Raw genomic sequence first — 24881 nt, forward strand, 5'->3', positions numbered from 1 at the left:
CTGGTGTCACTGAGGTCTTATATTAAAGACACCACACAATTCCTTCATAATATTAAAAATATAGAATGGAATTCAAATGATATATTTTTGACTTGTGATGTCGAATCACTATACAGCAACATTCCCCACTCAGGGGGATTGATGCTTTGAAACACTATCTATATCTTGATGATGACCTCAGTGACACCACACGTGAATTTTTGATTAATTCTGTACATTTTATTCTTTCACACAATTATTTCACATTTAATGGGTTAAATTATTTACAGATTCTTGGTACCGCCATGAGAACCAAGTTCACCCCCAGTTTTGCCAACTTATATATAGGCCGCTTCGAGGAGCAGTTTATATGGAGCGGCCCATATAGGATGAGCTTGGTGTACCATGGGAGGTACATAGATGATTTATTTTTTCTTTGGGATGGGGATATTTCTTTAGCACATCAATTTGTCTCATATCTTAACACTAATATTTTTGGATTAACCTTCACGAGCACTGTAACGATCAGATCAGGTGATCGATCAAATTAACGTATGCCTCCTGTTCTGATTATCTGTTCAATCAATGTATGTCTGATATTGGTGTAATAGTTATGTCTCCTGTGAGTATTGGAATCAGGACATGTCTTGTATGTAAACTGTAGGTGACCCTGGTTTTAGTTTGAGGCCTGTATTTCCTCAGTGTGACATCTGTGGACTCCTCCGGAGTTAGGATGTAAGATAAGATCTGAGCCCTCATAAACCATGGTCCAGAAGAAGAGGTTAGAGTTTGTCCTCTTCCTTCACATCTCTTATCAGTGGGTCTGCTATGCAAGGAAAGAGGATCAATCACTTTGAAAACAGCAGACTGTACATTGCCAGGGACCTTCCACATTCCTTCAGCATGGAAAGAGTGGAATCCCAAGGGTGGGAGGGATGAGGGAGCCTGCAAGGTATAACAAGACCCTTCTCCCTATAGTTCAGAGTCACTACCTGGGGGTCGAGCAAGCAGGCTGTAGGCGACGAGAGATTTCTTGTGGAGGACCCCCCCACTTCAGGATTGTAGGATACGGTTCTGTCATTTTTCTCTTTTTATTTTATTTCTGAAATTGCATTCAAAACTTGTGTGTACTTTTAAAATCATTGTAATGTCTTGTAAGCATTTTGTTTAAAGCTCTAGGAATAAATAATACATATTCCCAGTTCTGGTTCTGTGTTCCTAAGACTCATTGGCCTCAGGAGAGAAAGGCTGGAAAACGTTACCATTGTTATCTTGTATTGTGTGGTCAGGGGCGAGCCAAGCCGCCCCTTGCGCAGTTTCAGGCGCTAAAATCAGGTTTTGGCTGGTGGCAGTGTACCTCAAGGAAAGGACCCGAGTGTCCTGAGTGAACCCAGTCACGGCCGGCGCTGCTCAGATTGACGTATCGGAGCAGGCGACCGGTGGGTCCGTGACAAGCACTATGCACTCTAGCGAGATTACTTTCTTGGATATCATGCTCTCGGTCAAGGGCAGATCAATATGCACATCAACTTATAGCAAAGAGGTTGATTGTCACAATTTTGAGAATTTTAAAAGCAGCCACCATCGCACATGGATTTCCAATATACCAAAGAGCCAATATTTAAGGATCAGACGGAACTGTTCTGAAGATTGTGACTTTAAAAGACAGGCTGACGAACTAACGACAGTATTTGTCGAGCTAGGATATCCTAAACGTCTCCTATGGGAAGCTAAGAAAGAGGCTTCAGAGAACACCCAAGCCTCCATTCTGATGAAAAGTAGTGAATCTAAAAATAAAGGTTTTTTAGAGGAATATACACATTTTTGTGTCTAAATTCAATACTCATTCTAACCAAATATATTATTACTAAAAATCATAGGATTCTAAAATTTTTTGGCCGAAGCACTAGATGAATATCCTTAAATGGTCTTTAAAAATAACACTACTCTTAGGAATGGCCTTGCACCTAGAAATTTTTCCATGGATTCAGATATGTGTAGCAGGGGAACAAATTCTAACAATGGGACAAATAACAAGAAAGGCTGTTTTAAATGCATGAGACCTTAATGTATTACTTGCCCATTTATTAAAAGTGGTACTCACTTTGTGTCCCCAACTATAGGTACGTTTCACACCATTAATAACCATTTAGATTGTTCCTCAACCTATGTCATCTACCTAGTTACCTGTTCTTGTGGGGTACAATACGTCGGACGTACCACTCGTTCATTGATTCTTAGAACACAGAAGGAATGTGCTGAAAGGTGTTCTAACACACAGCTTGTCACGTCATATTAAACTTAAACATCAGGGTAACATAGAGAATCTAGTTATACAGGGCATTGAAATTATAGACTCTACTCCCAGAAGGGGAGATAGATTCAATCATTTATGTAGAAAAGAAGCATATTGGATTTTTGCGCTGAATACACTACATCCAGCAGGCCTGAATGAATGTATTGAATTGAACAATGTTTAAAGGGCCATTATTATTATTATTATTATTATTATTATTGCCATCTATTGTAGTTTATTGCATAATACAATCAAGGGTACTTGTTTCCTAGCACGGCCACACCGATTTAGATCGGGGTGGTCGTGTCGGAAAAATCGGGTCGATCGCATCGCATGCGATTTGGTCGCATGCGATGCGATCGACGCGACCGACTGATTTTGGACCCGATTTTTTTCATTGAATCCAATGTAAATTGGGTCCCTGGGACCCAATTTTACATTGGGTCCCTGGGACCCAATTTTACATTGGATTAAATGAAAAAAATTCCAAACCCCCCCAAATGTAAGCGCGTAAACTCCAGCCCACGATAGACGACAACCCGAAGCGTGGCGAGCGCAGCGAGCCCGCGAGGGGCGGCGGTACGCGTCCTCCGACCTTTTCATGCCCTACTATCCACTAGGGCGTGGAGTGAGAATAGAATAGTGTGGCGAGCGCAGCGAGCCACCGAGCCCGAAGCGTGGCGAGCGCAGCGAGCCCCGCGAGGGGACGCGGATACCTTCACAGGTAAACGCGTCCCTTCGCGGGCTTCACAGGTGTCCGCGTCGCCATGGACACCTGTGAAGCCCGCAAGGGGACGCGTATAACTGTGAAGGTATCCGCGTCCCCTCGCGGGGCTCGCTGCGCTCGCCACGCTTCGGGCTCGGTGGCTCGCTGCGCTCGCCACACTATTATATTCTCACTCCACGCCCTAGTGGATAGTAGGGCATGAAAAGGTCGGAGGACGCGTACCGCCGCCCCTCGCGGGCTCGCTGCGCTCGCCACGCTTCGGGTTGGCGTCTATCGTGGGGTGACGACGGGGACATCTATAATGTGAAATGGGTCATATTGGCCCATTTCACATTTTTTCACAATTTTTCACCATTTCAATGTTAAAAAATATTTTAACATTGAAGCCTATGCAAAAATCGGGGGCATCGCGTCGCATCGCGTCGGGACCAATGTTAATGGTCCCGACCGACGCGATGCCCCCGATATTTTAACTTTCCCGACAAGATTTCAATGTTTAAATATTTTTTAACATTGAAGCCTATGGAAATATCGGGGGCATCGCGTCGGTCGCGTCGGGACCAATGTTAATGGTCCCGACCGACGCGATGCCCCCGATATTGTATCCTAGCCGGCAAAATGGACCTGATTTCAAAAGAAATCGGGTCCATCGGGGGTAATCGTGTCCCTTAAGTAAGGGACACGATTACTCCAGATTGTGGCCGTGCTAGGAAACAAGTACCCAATCAAGACCTATTTTTGACTCATGTGATACACAATATTTATTCCTATGTTCATATATTCCTATGTTCATATATATACCCGCGCAACCGCCGCCTGCCTTCACCTAGGGTTACCACCATCACAGTGTGAGTGTCACATCACATTCAGTGACACTCACATGACGACTCGAGACTGAGAGACATACCTAACAACGTGAGGAAGCCGGGTGACACAGTGACTCCGCCGCGGCGCTCGCTGGGAGGAGGAGGGAGGCAGGACAGTGGATACAGACTTGTTAGTGTCACTGTGTGACGTGCCCGACTCCTCCCCGGCTCCTCCTGCAGGCAGCGGCTACGGCGCTGCCATGTGTGACACACGCCCGTCTGACAGCAGTGCCAGTGACACCGTGACGTGCATGCTGCTGCGGCTGCCTGTCGGACTTGGACGCCGGCCCGGCGGTGAGCTGCCTCCTGCCTGTGGTGCCGCGCTGCGCAGCAGTGGCATCAGTTGGTTCAGTATATTTACTGTAAGTTCGGCAGTGGGGTGGGCACAGTTGTGTTGTCTAATGTTGTCCAGACCAGTCTGTCCAGTCCAGAGTCCGTGGCTGGGCAGGCAGAGAGCCAGGCCAGCAGCACACAGCCGCAGCCTGAGCCCACAAATCTGCAGTGCGGCTGCCTGTGTCCAGGGTCATTATCATTATCTGTCCCACTGTCACCACCAGTCCAGAACTCTAGCGAGAGTCCTGCGAACCCAGAGGCCCAGGTCACCTGCTGGGCGATCTGACGTCACGTCACTGTGCCCTGTCCCATGCAGTGACAATAATTTATGATAATAAAGAGTGGACACATAGTCCTACAGATACAACCGGCCCTTTGAGGGTGACCAAACTGCTGATGCGGCCCCCGCTGAATTTGAGTTTGACACCCCTGGTCTAGAGTGTTATGTAGTCATCTATAGATACCAATTTCTTGTAGATCCTATATTCCATTCAGTATTTATCTGAATTATATGTACATATAGTTTGCATTTTAAGAAGTGGATTTGACTCCCATTTCTATATGTATATTTAAAATGTTATGTAGTCATACATAGAAATTAGCCCTTGCGGACTCTATATTCCATGCTGAACGGACTTGAAAGATATGTACTGTATGTATGACTTGCATTTTATCAAGTACAAGGAATAGATACATATAGTTTCCATCTTAGACAAGCTATTTACTTGTGCAGATATGTTTTTTCATGTCAATAGGTCAACTATAGTTGATTTCAACAACTAATAAAAAGTCATAATGGGGGTAAGTGAACCTGAGTTTATAAATTCAAAATAATACATCAAAATCTGAACATTTAAATTTAATCCGAACAGGTCTCAAAACTGTGGAGTGTTGTAGTTAAGCACCAGCGCCCTACCATTTGATCAATAGCTCCATTTATAGAGCTTGAGGAATTCGATTTACTCATACCTCAATATGACTGCTGTTTTTTTTTCTTCAAATGATGCCATTCCTTTTTATTGTGTTCATTTAATTGAATTATATGTATGTATGCAAATCTTGATCTCTGTATCTTAATCATTATCAATATTATTATTATTGTTATTATTTCCGGATATTATTAATAATATTGTTTATTTTAATTGTTACTATATGTCTATATATGCTCCATTGAATTTCTGTAGAGCTCATTGAGAGTTAACTCCCATCTGGACTTACTAATCAGCTCGTGATCCTGTCATTTTGATTGGTGGGTTTGCTTGTTAAATATATGAGGCCCTTGGTTCCAAATCCACCTCCTTCTGATGAAACCGCTATACCCTTACAGTGGAGAAACGCGTCAAGGACTCTTTTGAAGCTTGTACCCTCTGCATATTACCCACCCGGATTGCCCGCCACCTTCAAATCACGGACCACAGCTTGCACCTCTCACCACCAGCTGCATACCGCCGACGCCGCCATCTACCGGAACTTTATTATCAACCAATTTGGAGACTTCTCAAATAACGTTTCCTTTTGAAGGCGTGGTACCACTTTGAGGCGCTGATATGTTGCATTAACAATTCTTATATTAATTTAATGTGCTTTGCTTTTATGTATATATTTTAAGAAATTAAATCTTAGAAAATAAATTTGAAAACATATATATTTTTCCAGATGTGTGGCGCTCTCTTTCATATCTATATTTACACATACTCATATGAGACAAATTGTTCAGAATATTTAATTGTATATTATTCTCAGCTGTGTGGACTCACCTGTGGAAATGCCAAGCTGCAGAGCACTCTCACCCAGTTTGGCTGCTCGATGATGTCGCTGGCAATCAGGTAGACCCGCTGTGCTGTCTCAATGCTAAAAGCACGGGTGTCCTTTGGGCTGCTCTCCCCGGAGCGCTCGGAGAGGCTGACACAGTCGCTGAGCTGAAGCAGTTTCCAGCACTCCTGCTTGCGGCCAGTCTCTGGGGGTTGGGAGCCCTCGTACATCTCCAAACGTGCCAAACCAGTGGGGTTAGTTTCATACAAAAATCCCCATACTTTCTTCCACTTCTGCAATGGGACAAAGAGATGAGAGATTATTGGTGGAGATAGTGTATAAGTAAGGGACATAGCTATGACATGACACAGGTATGTGTAAATGAGGGCTTCCCAAATCCGGTCCTTACCTACCACCAACAGCTTGTATTTTCAAGATTTTTTTTTTAATCCCACATGAATTATGATTCCCACATGATTTATAGGTCTATGTACTAAGCCTTAGTGAAAGATAAAGTTGATGGAGATAAAGTGCCAGTCAATAAGCTTCTATCTGCCTTGTTACAGGCTGTGTTTGAACATACGTTTCACATGCGGATGTGATGATATCGGCCTAACACGCAACGTGATAATCTACATTGCACCAATTATCGCATGTTTACGATAAAGCCCTGTCCCTCCAGTGGGGCATTGTCTCTGCAGCACTATCTGGGTATTTTTCGTAAAAAAAAAAAAAATGCAGCAATCATGTGCTGCGTATGCGCCGCCGCTAACATTGCGCCGCTACCACTGACACTGGCCCTCCTCCTTGTCGCAACAATCTCCGGCTCCAGGACCACTCAACACCCTGATAATTATACTCACCAACCCTGCTCCCATTAAAGCATTCGGGTGATACTAAAATCATGCATAAAAAATAATGTAAAAAAAGTCGTCCCACAAGGCTTAGTGCACATACCCCTTATGCCCCGTACACACCGTACACACAGTGAGCTGAGTGATCTAGTTAAGCACAGATCGCTCAGCACTGCACTAGCGCTTTGTACTGAGCGATCTGCCATGGCCATTGTTCTCAACTGAGAGAATACTGATGATGACTAGATTTAATGTGAATGCAGCATCCATTTAGTCACACGACAGCCGGGGGCCACACACACGGAGCGATCTGTGCTTCATTTCATTAGTGATCTAGATACATCACTCAGGGCCAGATGTATCAACCTTCAGAAAGTGATACAATGGAGAGTGATAAATCAGCTTCTACCTGTCATGTCACAGAGTGTGGCGCGTATCTGGGCATGTGCAGATTTAGGGTGCCCAAGGCAAACTTTTGGTTCCACGGCGTGCGGGGGTATGAAAAGGGCGGGGGCACCAGGCTGCCCCATTACCATATGGGAATGCCCAGCGTTCCATGGGCGTTCCCATGGGAATTCTGGGTGTTCTCATGGTAATGAGGCGGTGACGCGGGTGCGGGGGGCTGGCAGCTGACATCACCAGATGTCAGCTACCGGCCCATATACGACCCAGTGTTGATGCATATGGAAGTGAGTTGAAAGTCACTTTTATATGCGTGTACCTTCCACAACTTTCGATGGTCGGTTTATGCTAAACATCCATTCGCAGCCTGTGCGGGCGAACCCACGCTGCGAAGGGGAGGTGGACATTCGCCGGGTGGGGTTTGGTGGATTTGCAAGGCTGCAAATATTTGGATGGAAAAAGTTTAGTACACAAAGTATCTATGTAGTTATGGCAGGGGCGGATTGGCCATTGTATCTACCGGGAACTTTCCCGGGAGGCCGACACTACAGAGAGGCCGCCGCTGCTGAAAGGTGCGCATGCGCACACTCACAGTCACGAATTTAGAGTGACAGCCTGGGACTGAGGCCGGGGCTGCTCAGCCGCTCTGCGGCAGGAGGCTTCGCCCACGGTGTGGGCCGACATCCTCATTGGTGGGTGGCTGCCGTCCGTCATAGATGGTGGCCCGCCTCCCCCCGCCCGATATATCGAATGCTGTTTCCGATGGCCGCGAGTAACAGAGCAGAGTTCAGTGAGCTGCTGCAGCTGCATTGAGCTGCAGATACAGCCACTGACAGGCAGGGGGAGCACCTCTCAGACTGATGACGTCAGCCTGAGAGGGGAGAGAGACGAAGAGCAGCAGCGCTGTGGCCGGGCTGCAGCATTCGGAAAGAATCATGTAAGTCACACTGTGGGCTCTGAGGATGCCAACACTGGTTGGCAACCCTGTTAGGGAATGATCAAAGTACACTGGTGGTGGGGGCCGCCGGGGGTGGGGGGCAGGGAGGGAGGGGAGAGAGATTCTGTGTATATGTGCCATGCCTGCATATGGGAGGAAGGGGGGTCTGTGACTGCCTGCTGTCTGCATTAGGGCAGACAGACTCACTGTGACAACTCAGATCCCCCTCCAGCTCAGCCCCCCTATAGGCAGACATGTGACATATTCAGACCCCCCCCCCATAGGCATATCAGACATAAAATGTCTGACTATGGGGTGGGGGGAGAATGAGCTGTGCTGTGCTGGAGGGATGTGACATGTCTGTCTATAGGGGCTGTGCTGGAGGGGTATGTGACATGTCTGCCTATGGGGTGGGGGTGGGGGCTGTGCTGGAGGGCCTGTGGCATGTGAATATGTGAGTCTGCATATTTGTGGGGGGGTGGGGGGCTGTGCTGGAGGGGGATCTGATTATGTGACAAGTCTGCCTATGGGGGTGAGGGATGTACTCAGGCCCGGCAACAGGCACGGTCCAAGGGTACAGCTGACCCAGGCCCCTGCGTTCTCAGGGGCCCCAAAGCATGGCTGCGGCGATGATGCACTCAGCCGCCTACACAGCACCCTACTCAGCCGACCGCCCACTCAACCCTCCTGCCGTGCAAGTTCCTTCACCCACAACCCAGCCACACTGTGGGCATTACATGTATAGGCGTCATTACTACTGCGGGCATTATGTGTATAAGTAGTGTTACTACTGCGGGCGTTATGTGTATATGTATCGTTACTACTGTGGGCGTTATGTGTATAAGTATCGTTACTACTGCGGGCGTTATGTGTATAAGTATCGTTACTACTGTGGGCATTATGTGTATAAGTATCATTACTACTGCTGGCATTATGTGTATAAGTATCGTTACTACTGCGGGCGTTATGTGTATAAGTATTGTTACTATTATGTGTATAAGTATCATTACTACTGCTGGCATTATGTGTATAAGTATTGTTACTACTGCGGGCGTTGTGTGTATAAGTATCGTTACTACTTTGGGCATTATGTGTATAAGTATCATTACTACTGCTGGCATTATGTGTATAAGTATCGTTACTACTGCGGGCGTTATGTGTATAAGTAGTGTTACTACTGTGGGCATTACGTGTATAAGTATCGTTACTACTGCTGGCGTTATGTGTATAAGTATCGTTACTACTGTGGGCATTACGTGTATAAGTATCGTTACTACTGCGGGTGTTATGTGTATAAGTATCGTTACTACTGCGGGCATTACGTGTATAAGTGTTGTTACTACTGTGGGCGTTATGTGTATAAGTATCGTTACTACTGCTGGCGTTATGTGTATAAGTATCGTTACTACTGTGGGCGTTATGTGTACAAGCGTCGTTACTACTGTGGGCATTATGTGTATAAGTATCGTTACTACTGTGGGCATTATGTGTATAAGTATCGTTACTACTGTGGGCATTACGTGTATAAGTATTGTTACTACTGTGGGCGTTATGTGTATAAGTATCGTTACTACTGCGGGTGTTATGTGTATAAGTATCGTTACTACTGTGGGCGTTATGTGTATAAGTATCGTTACTACTGCTGGCGTTATGTGTATAAGCATTGTTACTACTGCGGGCATTATGTGTATAAGTATCGTTACTACTGCGGGTGTTATGTGTATAAGTATCGTTACTACTGTGGGCATTACGTGTATAAGTATTGTTACTACTGTGGGCGTTATGTGTATAAGTATCGTTACTACTGCGGGTGTTATGTGTATAAGTATCGTCACTACTGTGGGCGTTATGTGTATAAGTATCGTTACTACTGCTGGCGTTATGTATATAAGCATTGTTACTACTGCGGGCATTATGTGTATAAGTATCGTTACTACTGCGGGTGTTATGTGTATAAGCGTTGTTACTACTGTGGGCGTTACCTGTATAAGCATTGTTACTACTGCTGGCGTTATGTGTATAAGCGTAGTTTCTACTGTGGGCATTATGTGTATAAGTATCGTTACTACTGCGGGTGTTATGTGTATAAGCGTTGTTACTACTGTGTGCGTTACGTGTATAAGTATATGCCCAAATGTTATTTCATATTATTTATTGTTACACAATAAATTGTATATTGGACATTTATTCTGCTCAATATTTTTTTTCATTGGTCTGTAACCAATTATTTGGAAACCCCCCTTTTAAAATCCTGTTTGCCACTGCCTTTACCTTGTTAGTAAGCAGCGCTGCAGCAGTACACAGCATCAGTGTCTGCTCTGATGCACTGCAGCACTAAATTAGTGATAATAAATAAGTGTGCTGCACGTCCCAATATTTTTATTTCATTTATTTACCATTTTTTAAATACGTTCTTGGAAGTGGCATATTCAATAATATGGGACGAGGAACTTTTGGCACCCAAGCTGTTGTTGAAATACACATGTCAGTTTTGCTATTAAAACTGTTGCAAGGCATGCTGGAATGTGTAGTTCAACAACAGCTGGAGTGCCAAAGGTTCCTCACTCATACTGTATATTCCAAAATGTTTTCCTTTGATAGGGCCTGGGCCAATTATCATTACTGTGGGTGTTAGAGTCAGAGGAGAGTGCAAAATACCTATATGCCCTATATATCCTGTCTCTGCAGATGGGGGCCCCTTCAAAACCTTGCTATGGGGCCTGAAAAAGTTCTGGTTACGGCCTTGAGCTGCCCCTTCCAAAAATGTCTGCTGGTCATAGAGGAGGGCTGCAGCATATGGCGAGCCGCAGCAACTTCTACTCCCATGTGCCTTTGTGGAGTCAGTCTCTTCAGGCACTGAGCAACAGCCACCACGCTCCTATATCCAGTCTCCACCGCAGAACACCAAGCTCAGACCCCAGAGCTGTAATCCCCCTGGGCAACAAGCATGTAACACACCCCCCCCCCCCCCCCCCATGGCAAGGAGTATATAATCATGTAATCCCCTGGGAATGAGGATGTATGTCCTGGCAACAAGCATGCAACCCCTGACATTGCATATGTAGCCCCTAATATTGGGCATGTAGGTAAGTGGCCCTTATGTGGCATAATATGTGATGACCATTACAGTGTATGGTATAATGTGTAATGGGCATTATGGCATGTTGTATCATATGTAAGGGGCATTTTTGTGTGTGGTATAATGTGTAATAACATTACAGTGTGCGGTGTAATGTGTAATGGGAATCATGGTGTGTGAATGTGTAATGAGCATTACAGTGTGTGAATGTATAATGGGCACTAGTGTGTAATGGGCTTTAAATTTGAAGTAAACAAAACAAGCCACAATGTGTTTTTTTTGTGTGTGTTTGGGGGCCCAAACCATATTTTTGAACCTGGGCCCACAACTTGCTTGTTCCGCCTCTGTGGGGACCAGTGCAGTGGATAGCGCTGCTGCATGCGGCGTGGACGGCTGCTGATCGGCAATGGCCGGGGACTCATTTTTATTTTATTTTATATAACATACATGGCCTGGAGAGGAGGCAGGACAGTAGCCGCTTGGAGAGAGGCCGCATCCAGTAGCAGGCAGGGCACTGTTCGCCGGGGAGTGCACTGGGAGGAGGCAGGGCAGCGGACTCTGGAGTGACAGTCTCACTCTGAGTCTGTGATTGTATGTGTGTTGGGACGTCATGACGTCACCGCGCACATTACAAGAGGCGCAAACTATGCTGGGGCAGGGTGGGAGGATCAGAACGGAAGAAGCCTGTGTTGGAGTCCTCAGTTGTGGCTCCTGCTCCCCTGAGTCCGCTCACAGCAGCAGAAGACTGCTCTCAGCAGTCCAATGGCTGTGGCATCAACTAACTGTGCACTAGCATGAGGGAGGGATGGGATCAATAGGAACAGTGTATGCATGCATGTATGTATGTATGAGAGTTGCAGTGTTGTATGTAAGACAGCGGTTTATGTATGAGATTGGTGTGTGTATGAGAGTGGCAGTGTATGTATTAGAACGGTGTATGTATGTATGAGAGTTGCGGTGTATGTATGAGATTGGTGTGTGTATGAGAGTGGCAGTGTATGTATTAGAACGGTGTATGTATGTATGTATGAGAGTTGCGGTGTTGTATGTAAGACAGCGGTGTATGTATGAGATTGGTGTGTGTATGAGAGTGGCAGTGTATGCATGTATGTATGTATGTATGTATGTATGTATGAGAGTTGCGGTGTTGTATGTAAGACATCAGTTTATGTATGAGATTGGTGTGTGTATGAGAGTGGCAGTGTATGCATGCATGTATGTATGTATGTATGTAGGAGAGTTGCGGTGTTGTATGTAAGACTGCGGTGTATGTATGAGATTGGTGTGTGTATGAGAGTGGCAGTGTATGTATTAGAACGGTGTATGTATGTATGAGAGTTGTGGTGTTGTATGTAAGACAGCGGTTTATGTATGAGATTGGTGTGTGTATGAGAGTGGCAGTGTATGTATTAGAACGGTGTATGTATGTATGAGAGTTGCGGTGTTGTATGTAAGACAGCGGTGTATGTATGAGATTGGTGTGTGTATGAGAGTGGCAGTGTATGTATTAGAACGGTGTATGTATGTATGAGAGTTGCGGTGTTGTATGTAAGACAGCGGTGTATGTATGAGATTGGTGTGTGTATGAGAGTGGCAGTGTATGCATGTATGTATGTATGTATGTATGAGAGTTGCGGTGTTGTATGTAAGACATCAGTTTATGTATGAGATTGGTGTGTGTGTATGAGAGTGGCAGTGTATGCATGCCTGTATGTATGTATGTAGGAGAGTTGCGGTGTTGTATGTAAGACTGCGGTGTATGTATGAGATTGGTGTGTGTATGAGAGTGGCAGTGTATGTATTAGAACGGTGTATGTATGTATGAGAGTTGCGGTGTTGTATGTAAGACAGCGGTGTATGTATGAGATTGGTGTGTGTATGAGAGTGGCAGTGTATGTATTAGAACGGTGTATGTATGTATGTATGAGAGTTGCGGTGTTGTATGTAAGACAGCGGTGTATGTATGAGATTGGTGTGTGTATGAGAGTGGCAGTGTATGCATGTATGTATGTATGTATGTATGTATGAGAGTTGCGGTGTTGTATGTAAGACATCAGTTTATGTATGAGATTGGTGTGTGTATGAGAGTGGCAGTGTATGCATGCATGTATGTATGTATGTATGTATGAGAGTTGCGGTGTTGTATGTAAGACAGCGGTTTATGTATGAGATTGGTGTGTGTATGAGAGTTGCAGTGTATGTATTAGAACGGTGTATGTATGTATGAGAGTTGCGGTGTTGTATGTAAGACATCGGTGTATGTATGAGATTGGTGTGTGTATGAGAGTTGCAGTGTATGTATTAGAACGGTGTATGTATGTATGAGAGTTGCGGTGTTGTATGTAAGACAGCGGTTTATGTATGAAATTGGTGTGTGTATGAGAGTGGCGATGTATGTATGTATGGTCAAGAGTGGCGGAGTATGTATGAGAGCGATGTATGTTTTAATACAGGATTACGGTTAAAAAAAAGTCTGCAGTAAGTTGCTTTGTGGACTAGCATGAAAATCATCGGTAACACTAACAACGGTTCTTGTACGGCACTAGCCATAATGCCGTAGTGTAGTTGTTAGTTGGGGGGTCTGGGGGCCTGGCACCAGCAAGCCTGGCAGGCCATTGTTGCATGTGGTATACTATGTAATGGGTGTGTGACGTGTCATAGGCATTATGGTATGATTTTTTTGGGGAGTGCCTGCGGCGCACACTATCCCAGTTGTCCCTGCTTTACAAAAATGAGTAAAGCCCTGACATGATGTGTAATGTGCATTACGAGGTGTGGCATTCGTTTTGCCTGTCAACAATTTATCTAAGTATAGTGATGTAATAATCCCGCCTGATGTAATGTTGGCTCCACCCCTTATTGATTTGTTGCCGCCCACATGAGGCCACTTTCAGAAATTTTCCAGGGCCACTTTTAGTTCCCAATCCGCCCCTGAGTTATGGTATGATATAGGTAACAAATACACTCCTGTGTGTATCCAATATGGTGGTGTAGTCTATGGTCATTCACTGTTTCTAGGCAAAGAACACGTGGGACTGAGTCCCTTGGTTATGAATAATTTAAAACCTAACTTTTATTAAGGTCAATTAAAATGAATGACACACACATACACACATTTAAAAATAGAGACAACAACATACAAACATACACTTATAAATGATAATTGTGCCAAAATTGGCGATTTATATAATGTTACTCGGTAGTCTGGGTCTGAAGGTTGTACATCAATGTATCCTAGTGCAGTGGGTTAGCCCTGTATAACCAAGGATTCAATGCAAAATAATCCATCAAGGGCTATCTCTGAACGTACATATGAAGTATCCCCTGATTGCAACTATGTAGCAGAAATATATATACAGTGTATATCAATGAATCATACACTGTTATACTGTTTCATTTATGTGACTACTATCATACTCTGCTCCAGACCTTGAGTATTCTATAAAAAAACAGCACCACTGTGTCTAATAGCAATACACCGTGAGGTAATATGTTGTGTAGGGCCTCACAGCACTGAGGTCATGGGTTCAATTCCCACCATGGCTCTATCTGTACGGAGTTAGTATATTCTTCCCGTACTTGCATGGGTTTACTCCAGGTACTCTGGTTTCCTCCCAAAATCCAAAAATATACTGGTAGGCTAATTGGCTCCCAACAAAATTACCCTAGAATGTCTGTGTGTGCGTCTACATGTGGTAGGGAATATAGATTGTAAGCTCCACTGGGGCAGGGACTGATGTGCAATTATTCTCTGTAAAGCGCTGCGGAATATGTGTGTGCTATATAAATAACTGGTAATAAATAAATAATACACTTCTGAAGTTTAAGAATATTGCTATACATTTCCAAGTTTTAGGTACCGAATTTTGTCCCCTTGCCTGGGGAGATCACCGGCATTTATTACAATGAATGTAGTATGTAATAAAGTTATGCTGATCGTGTGTGTGTATTTTATTTCACTATTTGTCATGTTGTGGAACTACAAGACCCAGTGGGCCCTTTAATGCCCCGCATGCTGGAATTTGTGGTTCTCCAAGTCCCTGCATGTGGTGTAGGCTTGCTGGGACTTGTAGTTCCACAACATTACACAATAGTTTTATCTAATATTTTATTAATTTATGAGCCCGGTGCCCACCGCCCCGGTTGGCTGCTGTTGGTTGGGTCTAGGAAAGGCCTCTGGGCCTGGTGTGCAGTCCCTATGATGTGAAGCAGTTAGTGCTCTGGGTATTCTGTAGTATTATGACTTGTGTAATGGGAAACAAGGTTATTCTCTACAATCAGCCACACAGCTGCTACACAAAGTGGCAGTGAACTGGTCATTACATTAGCTGCAGGGAACAAAAGGGAGAAACATTTAATGTGTAAGGAGGCAGCTGCAAATGACTGGTCTCCTCTGTGCCGGACTGGCCGCGAGGAGATTTGGCTTCTAGAAGAAGCTCAATTATATACATTCTGTGCATTATACACTGTGCACAACCAACACATCCAAATGAAACCAACAGAACAGCCTACGGCTTACAGAGGGAAGCGGTAACCTCTGATTTTGCAAACATTGTGGACTTCCTGCCGTTTCCATTGAGATGCATATTGCAGTATGTAACGCTGAAAAACTCAACCAACAGATTTATTATTATTTGGATGAGTCGTTAGCTACATCTCAGAATATTCATTTATTTACTTTAATTGAGTAAAACATCATGACAATACCAAGATAGTTTAGAATTTGGAGGAGACCTTTGTGAAATCCACTTCCAATATGCCTGCAAGGTCAGTGACCCATTGCCACGACTGATCTGGCGGGTCCAGGACTTAACGCCACCATCCACCAGGAAGCCGTTTCCTCCTTTATGCATGATAACCGCGGTCATATAAGACACATCTAAAATAAAATCCTTTGTGTATTCATACTATCATTGATGTTTCTGAGATACAATATATCCATTATACATGATGTCACACTATACAGAGAATGTATAGTTATTGCGCACAGAAGCATCTCTCATAGTTATACAATATTATATGGTAACAAGGGGCTAGGGAGCTCTTTGTAGGTTACTCCGTTAGCAGTGTAGTAATGTATGTTACAGTGTGTGAGCATGGTAAGGACGAGTAGCAACAGATCTGCAATTACTCAGGACTCTGACATATTGGAGAAATCAGAAATTGCATGCAGTTACTGGGCATGGTGCAGAGTGATGGGGAAATGCATACACAGGATTTGCCTGTATGCAGAGTTGTCTGCAGCATTCTGTGCACCCCCCCTTATATTCTACTCATCATTATCATCAGTCCACCACCCTATACTAAGTATTCCTACCCTTGGCTCCCTACTCATCACCATCATCTGTGCACCACCCTATACTAGGTATTCCTACCCGTGGCTCCCTATTCATCATCATCACCATCATCATCATCAGTGCACCACCCAGTACTAGGTATTCCTACCCTTGGCTCCCTACTCATCACCATCATCAGTCCACCACCCTATACTAAGTATTCCTACCCTTGGCTCCCTACTCATCACCATCATCTGTGCACCACCCTATACTAGGTATTCCTACCCTTGGCTCCCTACTCATCACCATCATCAGTCCACCACCCTATACTAGGTATTCCTACCCTTGGCTCCCTACTCATCACCATCATCTGTGCACCACCCTATACTAGGTATTCCTACGCTTGGCTCCCTATTTATCATCATCATCACCATCATCATCATCATCATCAGTGCACCACCCAGTACTAGGTATTTCTACCCATGTCTCTCGACTCATCACCATCATCATCAGTCCACCACCCTATACTAGGTATTCCTACCCTTGGCTCCCTGTTTATCATCATTACCATCATCATCACCATCATCAGTGCACGACCCGGTACTAGGTATTCCTACCCTTGGCTCTCTACTCATCACCATCATCAGTGCACCACCCTATACTAGGTATTCCTACCCTTGGCTCCCTATATATCAACACCATCATCAACATCAGTGCACCACCTATACTATGTATTCCTACCCTTGGCTCCCTACCCATCACCATCATCTGTGCACCACCCTATACTTGGTATTTCCATTCTTGGCTCACTACTCATCTATTGCAGGCATGTAGGAAGATTTTCATGCTACGATGTCGCACATACAGGATAGCGCAAATGCAGCAATTTTGCATCTTGTTTAGAATCAGGGATCTGAGTCCCACTTCTCTTGTTCCACATGCTATATGCAATACTCAGACTGCAGAGTAACATATCTCCTGTTTTGGCTGTCTTATATTGCAAGTAATTCTGAATTCTCACTCTAGTCTTCATTTATCCTCTTCTGCTTTCAGCTCTCAGTGTACATTGTATGGCACTTACTGGCTGGATGCACCCCTCAGTGCCTACTCCTATATTGCATTCATACAATATTTACACTGCTTAATAACTGTACTGCAGTCATGTCCCCAGATGTGTTACATGCAAATCATTCTTGAAAATTAAGTTTTGGGGAGTTCAGCTGCAGCTGCTGAGGGTGTGTGTGTGTGTGTGTGTGTGTGTGTGTGTGCGCAGAAACAAAAGAGCAGCAATGGCCTGTAGCTGCCGGAGAGTAAGATAACGGTGCTCAGGAAGTAGTAATTGCACAACTGACCCACATCTGCCTTCTGCGCAGAACACTAACTTACCCTAAGCAACAATGGTACATTCTTACTAGCATAATCATAAGGGAAACATTGGGGAACAGTGATCAGATTCGGTATGAAATCCCGATGGTCAAAATCCCGTCAGGGTCAAAATCCCGAATGGGTCAAAATACCGACAAGGACAAAATCCCAACATTTAAAATCCCGACAAGGACAAAATCCCAACATTTAAAATGCAGACAAGGTCAAAATACCGACATATAGAATGTACAGGTGAAAAAGTCAATATGACTTTCGGTCGACAGGTCGCGAGGTCAACATGGACTTTTGACAAGGTGCCTCATAAAAGGTTATTAATAAAACTAGGTAATTTAGGGTTAGGAGATAAAATTTGTAATTGGATTAAAAACTGGTTGCACAATCGGGGACAGAGAGTGGTGGTAAATGGCATACATTCCAAAGTGGAGTCCCACAAGGTTCAATATTGGGACCAACTTTGTTTAATATATTCATTAATGATATAGGAAGTGACATAGTGAGTAAAGTTGCAATATTTGCGGACAACACAAAATTGAGTAAGGAAATTAACTCAGGAGAGGATGTGGGCAGAAAGGTGGAAAATGCAATTTAACGTTGATACATGTAAAGTAATTAATTATGAGCACAGCAATGAACAAGCTACTTATAGGCCTTTATTCAGATCTGATCGCAGTACAAATTTGTTTGGAAAATGGGCAAAACTATGTGCACTACAGGTGGGGCAGATGTAAGATGTATAGAGAGAGATAGATTTGTGTGATTTATTTTGTTTCTGTACAGGGTAAATACTGGCTGCATTATTTTTACACTACAATTTAGATTTCAGTTTCAACACACTCCATCCAAATTTAACTCTTTCTGCACATGTTACATCTACCTCACCTGCAGTGCACATGGTTTGGCCCATATTCCAAACAACTTTGTACTGCAATCAGATCTGAATAAGGGCCATAGGCTAAATGGAGTTATAATAGGGAATTCTGCTGTAAAGAAGGACTTGAGGGTCATCATAGATGTAAAATTGGGTAATAGTGCACACTGCTCAAGTGCAGCAGCAAAAGCAAATCGGACACTGGCATGTATTAAAAGGGGAGTGGATTCAAGGGATGCCAATGTGATAGTACCACAATTCAATCCTCATTTAATCATCTAAGGAAAGTAGCCAGATTCAAGCACTTAATTCCCTCAGAAGATCTGCCTAAAGTCATACATGCATTTGTATCATCGCCCCTTCACTACAGCAATGGCCTCTACCTTGGGCTCCAAGCAAAATAATTGCTTATTCTGGCAGATGGCTGAATCTTGTGAGTCTGATTCTGACCCACTGGCCTTGGTCACAAAGGCTGAGCTGGAGTCCTGGCAATTCACTGCAGGCTACGGTTCCTGAAGCTGCTTGCAACCGGGCCTCGTGCATGGGCATTGCATCCAATGTGCATGCGCAGTAGAGAAACCATCGTCCATCGTCCGAATTTGGACCTGGCCGAATGAATCTGAATGGGGCCCTGAGCTGCAACAATCAGGTACATTGGAATTTGTTTATGCTGATCTAGGTTTCCTAGATCCAGTAGATCTGTATCATGCGAGGGACAGTCATACAGTACCCACCCTGTATACAATGCACTGCATGGTGCACAATGCCCTGCACAATGGCTCAAGCGCTCTGCTCTGGGGTCACATCCTGGCTCCAGGTGCCCAACCAGTTATACTGTACATGTGCTGTGAAAACATGGCACATAGAAATGATAAATACAACCCAAAATAAAATAGTCCCAATATTCAGCAATAATATATTCAATGAATATTAAATACTCTCACTTCCAGAAATGTTTGTGGATAAATAGATGCCAGTTTGTGTCAGTTTTTATTATTATTATTATTATTATTATTATTATTATTATTATTATTATTATATTTAATTAAAAAAATATATATTATTACAAAACTCTGAACAAGGGAAGTAACAATCTATGTCCTAGACGTAAGAAGCAGTGTTTGTAATTAGGGTGCACATAAACGTCATATATATTTATCACATTAGTGCTGCATTGCCTAAGAATATTAGGGAATAATTCCAGTACCCTCACCCTTTAGAGATCACTTTAATATTTTACACAGCAGAGGCAGAACTCCGGGAGGCAATGGAGTCATCTGCCGCCGGGCTCCTGCTCCCAAGGGGGCACCTCTCCTCCCCATCAAGTTTGAATCAGCTAATTGAAAGCAATTGATATTGCTAATGTGGCTGACTCCTCCTTCTAACATAATTTTTGCAAGTATCATACCCTGTATTAGATCCCATGACCTTACTGGAGACAGACACCTTACTGATTGAGCTATTTGGGGGGGCACCAATACTTATCTTGCCTCCGGGCAACTTGGATGAACTTACGCCACTGTTACACAGCAATCCACATATTATTCCTCCAGTTCCAGCAGACAAATCATCATACCACCCGATAAAGGTGCCCAAGTGCCCCAGAAAGCCGCATTTAGTTATACAACAGACGCAAAATCAGTCACATGACAACACAACAAGGGCATGTCCAACTACAATGGGTTGTAGTAGTCATATAAAAGCTTTGTGTAACACTCACCTTTCCAAATCGCTGCTGATGTTGCAAGTACAGAGGTCCCTGCTTCACTAGTCCCACCTCCATCACCTGTGCTCCTATCTACTGTCTCACCTAATAACACTGTGACCTCCCCACCCACAGTATCTCCCGACGCTCTCAACTTTTACTGCACAGTAACTGTCTCCCCACGTCCGGCACTGTCCAGAATGGTCTCTGACCTCTTAATTCTCTCTCACAAAATTATATTTTAATATCCCTCTTCCACTAAAACTGCCCCTGCTCATCATTACTGTCCTCTTGCAGATTTCGCCACACTCGTAATCACCACAGCACCTCTCTCCCTCACCACTTCTGCATGTACTGTGCCAAGGGAGCATCTATCTCACAGTTCCTGGATCTCACGGAGGATTTATTTTTTCTCGTTTTGTTTTATAAAACTTTTTGCCCTATTTTATCCTTGAGGTGTCTGTCTCTTTGTTTCGCTCTCTCTCTCTCATTTGTCTCTCAGCAGTCTTGCTCTTGCAGTCTCTTTTTGAACCCTCTCTCCCGTTATCTTCTTCTTCCTTGTAGTTTTTTTTCTTCAGCAGGTTGCTTCTCTCTTTCTCTCAGTTCCTCCCTCCCTTGTACACGCTTCCGCTGTGAAATCTACCCTGTCATAAGTGTGTATCTTTGTAAGTCTATATATAAACATCTGTCTACTTGCAACAAGTTAGTCTATTTAGTTTTTGAGCAGGCCTGTTTGTTAGGCATGCCATCGTATTTGTTTTATGCCAACAATGGACGGCTTTATGACCTGTACTCAGAGGTAAATTTTTCACATGCAACCTAGGCACCCGCCTAGGGCCCAGCAGGTCCCAAGGGGCCCCATAAAGATATCCTGCCATTCAAAATGTTCCCAGAGTAGCATTGTATGACTACAGCATGACATAATGACATCACATAGACCTGCCCACACTCCCTTTGATGTCCTTCCGTAGGATAAAAAAGGTTTGTAAGGTAAAGGGGCAGTCAGTTTCCTTTACAGGTATAGAGCCTAGAGCCAAATTCAAATTTGTTCAATGCCGATGGTCACGCAGCTGAGCATTTATCAGTAGACTGTGCACACGCCAAGGTACTCTATCGATGCTGGCAGCAAAAAATAGTGCTATAGATAGAGTGGGGGGCCCCAAACTAGTTTCTTGCCTAAGGACCAATGAACTCTAAAGGTGCCCATACACTAGTAAGATTTATCTTCAGATCTGGCTGTTTGGAACAAAAACATGGTTATGGATGAGGGACAGTTTGTCAGTTTTCCAGCATTTCCAAGCAAATGGTCAACTGTCATTTGCTCTCATCCATAACCATGTTTTTGTTCCAACCACACAGATAAATCTGCGTGTGTATGGCCACCTTAAAGCCGCCTCTGCCTGTAATTGATCATGCATTGCAAATACAACCATTCTGCACCTTAGCAAATGCAACCATTCTGCACCTTAGCAAATGCAACCATTCTGCACCTTAGCAAATGCAACTATTCTGCACCTTAGCACCCACTTGGTGAAGCCATTTGTCATTAAAGTGCATTCTTGTGCTTTACTAACAGACTTAAAGACTCCTCAAACAAGTGTCTTGGCGCACATAAAGATGCAAATCTTCCACAGAGGGGTTTGGGTTACAGTGGAAGGCACAGCAGACACATCTGAGGTAGACCTATGAGGGGTGTGCAACTACTTTTTAAAAAAAAATATTTGCCAGATGAGTTTATGCAAAGCTGAAGGTGCTCACACCATTTGGTGAAGAAGCTAGACCAGTCCAAAGCAGTTATGTCTTCTACATGCTGGAGGGAAGTTTCCACTGCAGGTTCTGGTGACTCAAAATGAAGCCCGCACATCTTGCACTTCATGTGTGGGAACACTAAGTAGTCGCATGGGGTCAGGTATGGACTGGACAGTAGATGAACAAGCTCCTGGATGGGTAATTGGGCCAGAAAATCTACCACTTTCCTGGACTTGTGGGTAGATTTATTGTCATGATAGAGAAGGGCACCACAAACATGATATATTGGGTGGCATCTGGAAATGGCTTTCTGCACTTACAGCGGGCACTGGTTGGCTTACTAGTAACCAGTGTCAGTGGGCTGCTGCACAAATGCTACAGTAGCATTTGTGGTAGCTATGGTAACTACGTAGCTATTCTAGCTATGTAACAGTCTTGGTCACAAAAACAGCGGCCATCTGCTTTTGCTGCATGCTGCACTCATGTCGGGCATCCTCCTCCGACAATTGTTTGGTCTCAGGGTGAAAACTAAATCCACTATCACCACTGATGATCTCCCAGACAGAGTTCAAGCAACCACCATCAAACCTTGCCAGCATGTTGCGGCACCATCACCCAAGCCTCCTCCTGGTCAGTTAATGGGCCCTAGTGCATAGAAACCTTGCTCAGGCCAAGCTTTTCATGGAGTATCAAGTGGATGGATCTTGATGAGATGCCTATCTTCTTCTCTAAGTGGACCATGGTCACCCTGACATCCACCTTGATTATGGTCTGCATGGCAGCGACGTGGTCCTCATTGATGGTGGACACATGTTGGCAGCAGCGCTCTTGTTCTCTCAGAGATCATGGGGGGGGGGGAATCTTGAAATGCACACATTAATAATATACATGTATCATGAGGTGCCATCATGCTGGGACTTGTAGTTCTACAAAGACATGTGGTGCCTGATGCACACTCTATAATATTAAGCTCTGCTATCTCATATAGAGCAATAAATTGAGGTTCTTGGAATCTGTCTGTGGATACCAGGGACCAGACTGCTTGTTGCGGCCTATTTAGAGTGCGCATATACAGGGGCTGGCTGGCAACTTTTAGCCTAGGGGGCAAGTCCAGAGCACTGGCCCATACCCCCTATCTCTGGAAGCCTGAATGCTTGTGCGCGCCGAGGCGCGCTGAAAAATTAGGCGTGTGGTCTATCATAAGGGGACGTGGCCTGTACCTTGATTGTATTGTGTACCTGCAGATTGCACATTGTGATGCTAATTACACATTATGCCGCACACCTTGATGCCCATTGCACCCCATACTGTGATGGCAATTACCCAATGCTCCCCACATCGTAATGCCCATTACGCCCCATACCATGATGCCCATTACACCACACAATGTGATGTCCACAGTGCCAGATTTGCCCCCACAGTGCCAGATATTCCGCCACAGTGCCAAATACACATATGCCCCCACAGTGCCAGATATGCCCCACAGTGCCAGAGACACATATGCCCTCACAGTGCCAAAGACACATATGCCCCCACAGTGCCAGATATTCCCCCACAGTGCCAAATACACATATGCCCCCACAGTGCCAGATATGCCCCCACAGTGCCAGAGACACATATGCCCCCACAGTGCCAGATATGCTCCCACAGTGCCAGAGACACATATGCCCCCACAATGCCAGATATTCCCCCACAGTGCCAAATACACATATATCCCCGCAGTGCCAGAAATGCCCCCACAGTGCCAGAAACACATATGCCCCATCTGCTGCTGCTGCTCGGCGGGGGGGTCCGGTGGGGTCCGATAGCCCTCCTGCTCCCCCGGGCTGCTTAGCCGGTCACTGGTTGCGGGCCGCACTGGATCACTATCCACCTCCTCCAGGCAGCCCTCCTGCGCTGGCCGCGGCTTCCAGAACACGGCTGCGGCTACAGGAAAATGGCCGACGGCCTCCTGCACTGAGGACATGTCCTCAGTGCAGAGGGCCTGCCCCAGCCCGCCCCTGCGCATATATCTGTGATTTCAGATGGATCTATAGCAGACATGATAGGGCTGTTGCAAATGCATGCTGATAGCAGCAACAGCTTCTCTCCCAAGCAGATGTATAGGAGCTACATAGATCCATCTGAATGCAAGCAGAAAACCACATCTCTTTTCAGACACCAATGTCTACATATATCGCTACCGAGAATCTGTAACTTCTGGGTGGTAATATACACTACCCAGTAGGACCTCTAGCATCTATCCACGTGTACCTTTAGAATCTGTCTACTCCAGGGACATTTTTGGAGGGACATTTTCAGCAGATCCCATACAGTCTTCCAAATCCATTGGGATCCGCAGACCATGCACCCCAATAACACTGTTCCTGCCATTGTTACGCAGCTGTGTACAGCTACACATCCATTCACAGCCATACAAAAATGTTCACATTCCATCGTAACAGGCTCACCATCAAATGATTTGTACACTGGCCAACTCATCGCAGACGCTGCGCAACCCAAGACTTACTCGGCAGTGCGAAGGAAAAAGACAAATACGGCCTAAAACACTGAGACACTCCCAGCTATTTTTTTTTCGAGACACACCTGTGTTTTTCTTAACACTCCTACTAATCGTCCGGTTTCCACCCCAGCACACCTACTTCATGTCAATCACCTTGCAAACCGTGTGC

General features: G+C 44.8%; 1 protein-coding gene across 1 annotated transcript in view; it reads right to left on the reverse strand.

Moving 5' to 3' along the window:
* The window catches only part of DOK2 (docking protein 2), a 36455-nt gene extending 15376 nt beyond the window's left edge, over window positions 1-21079 (reverse strand). The window contains exons 1-2 of the mRNA XM_083184805.1: window positions 20476-21079; window positions 5959-6246 (exon numbers count right to left, since the gene is read on the reverse strand). Of these exons, the coding sequence (XP_083040931.1) occupies window positions 5959-6246; window positions 20476-20538 (351 nt within the window). The 5' untranslated portion in view covers window positions 20539-21079. The remainder of the gene's footprint in view (window positions 1-5958; window positions 6247-20475) is intronic.
* Window positions 21080-24881: the final 3802 nt, after the last annotated feature.

Source organism: Crinia signifera, chromosome 4, assembly GCF_055691185.1.
Source record: "Crinia signifera chromosome 4, ASM5569118v1, whole genome shotgun sequence".
NCBI classification, from domain to species: domain Eukaryota; kingdom Metazoa; phylum Chordata; class Amphibia; order Anura; family Myobatrachidae; genus Crinia; species Crinia signifera.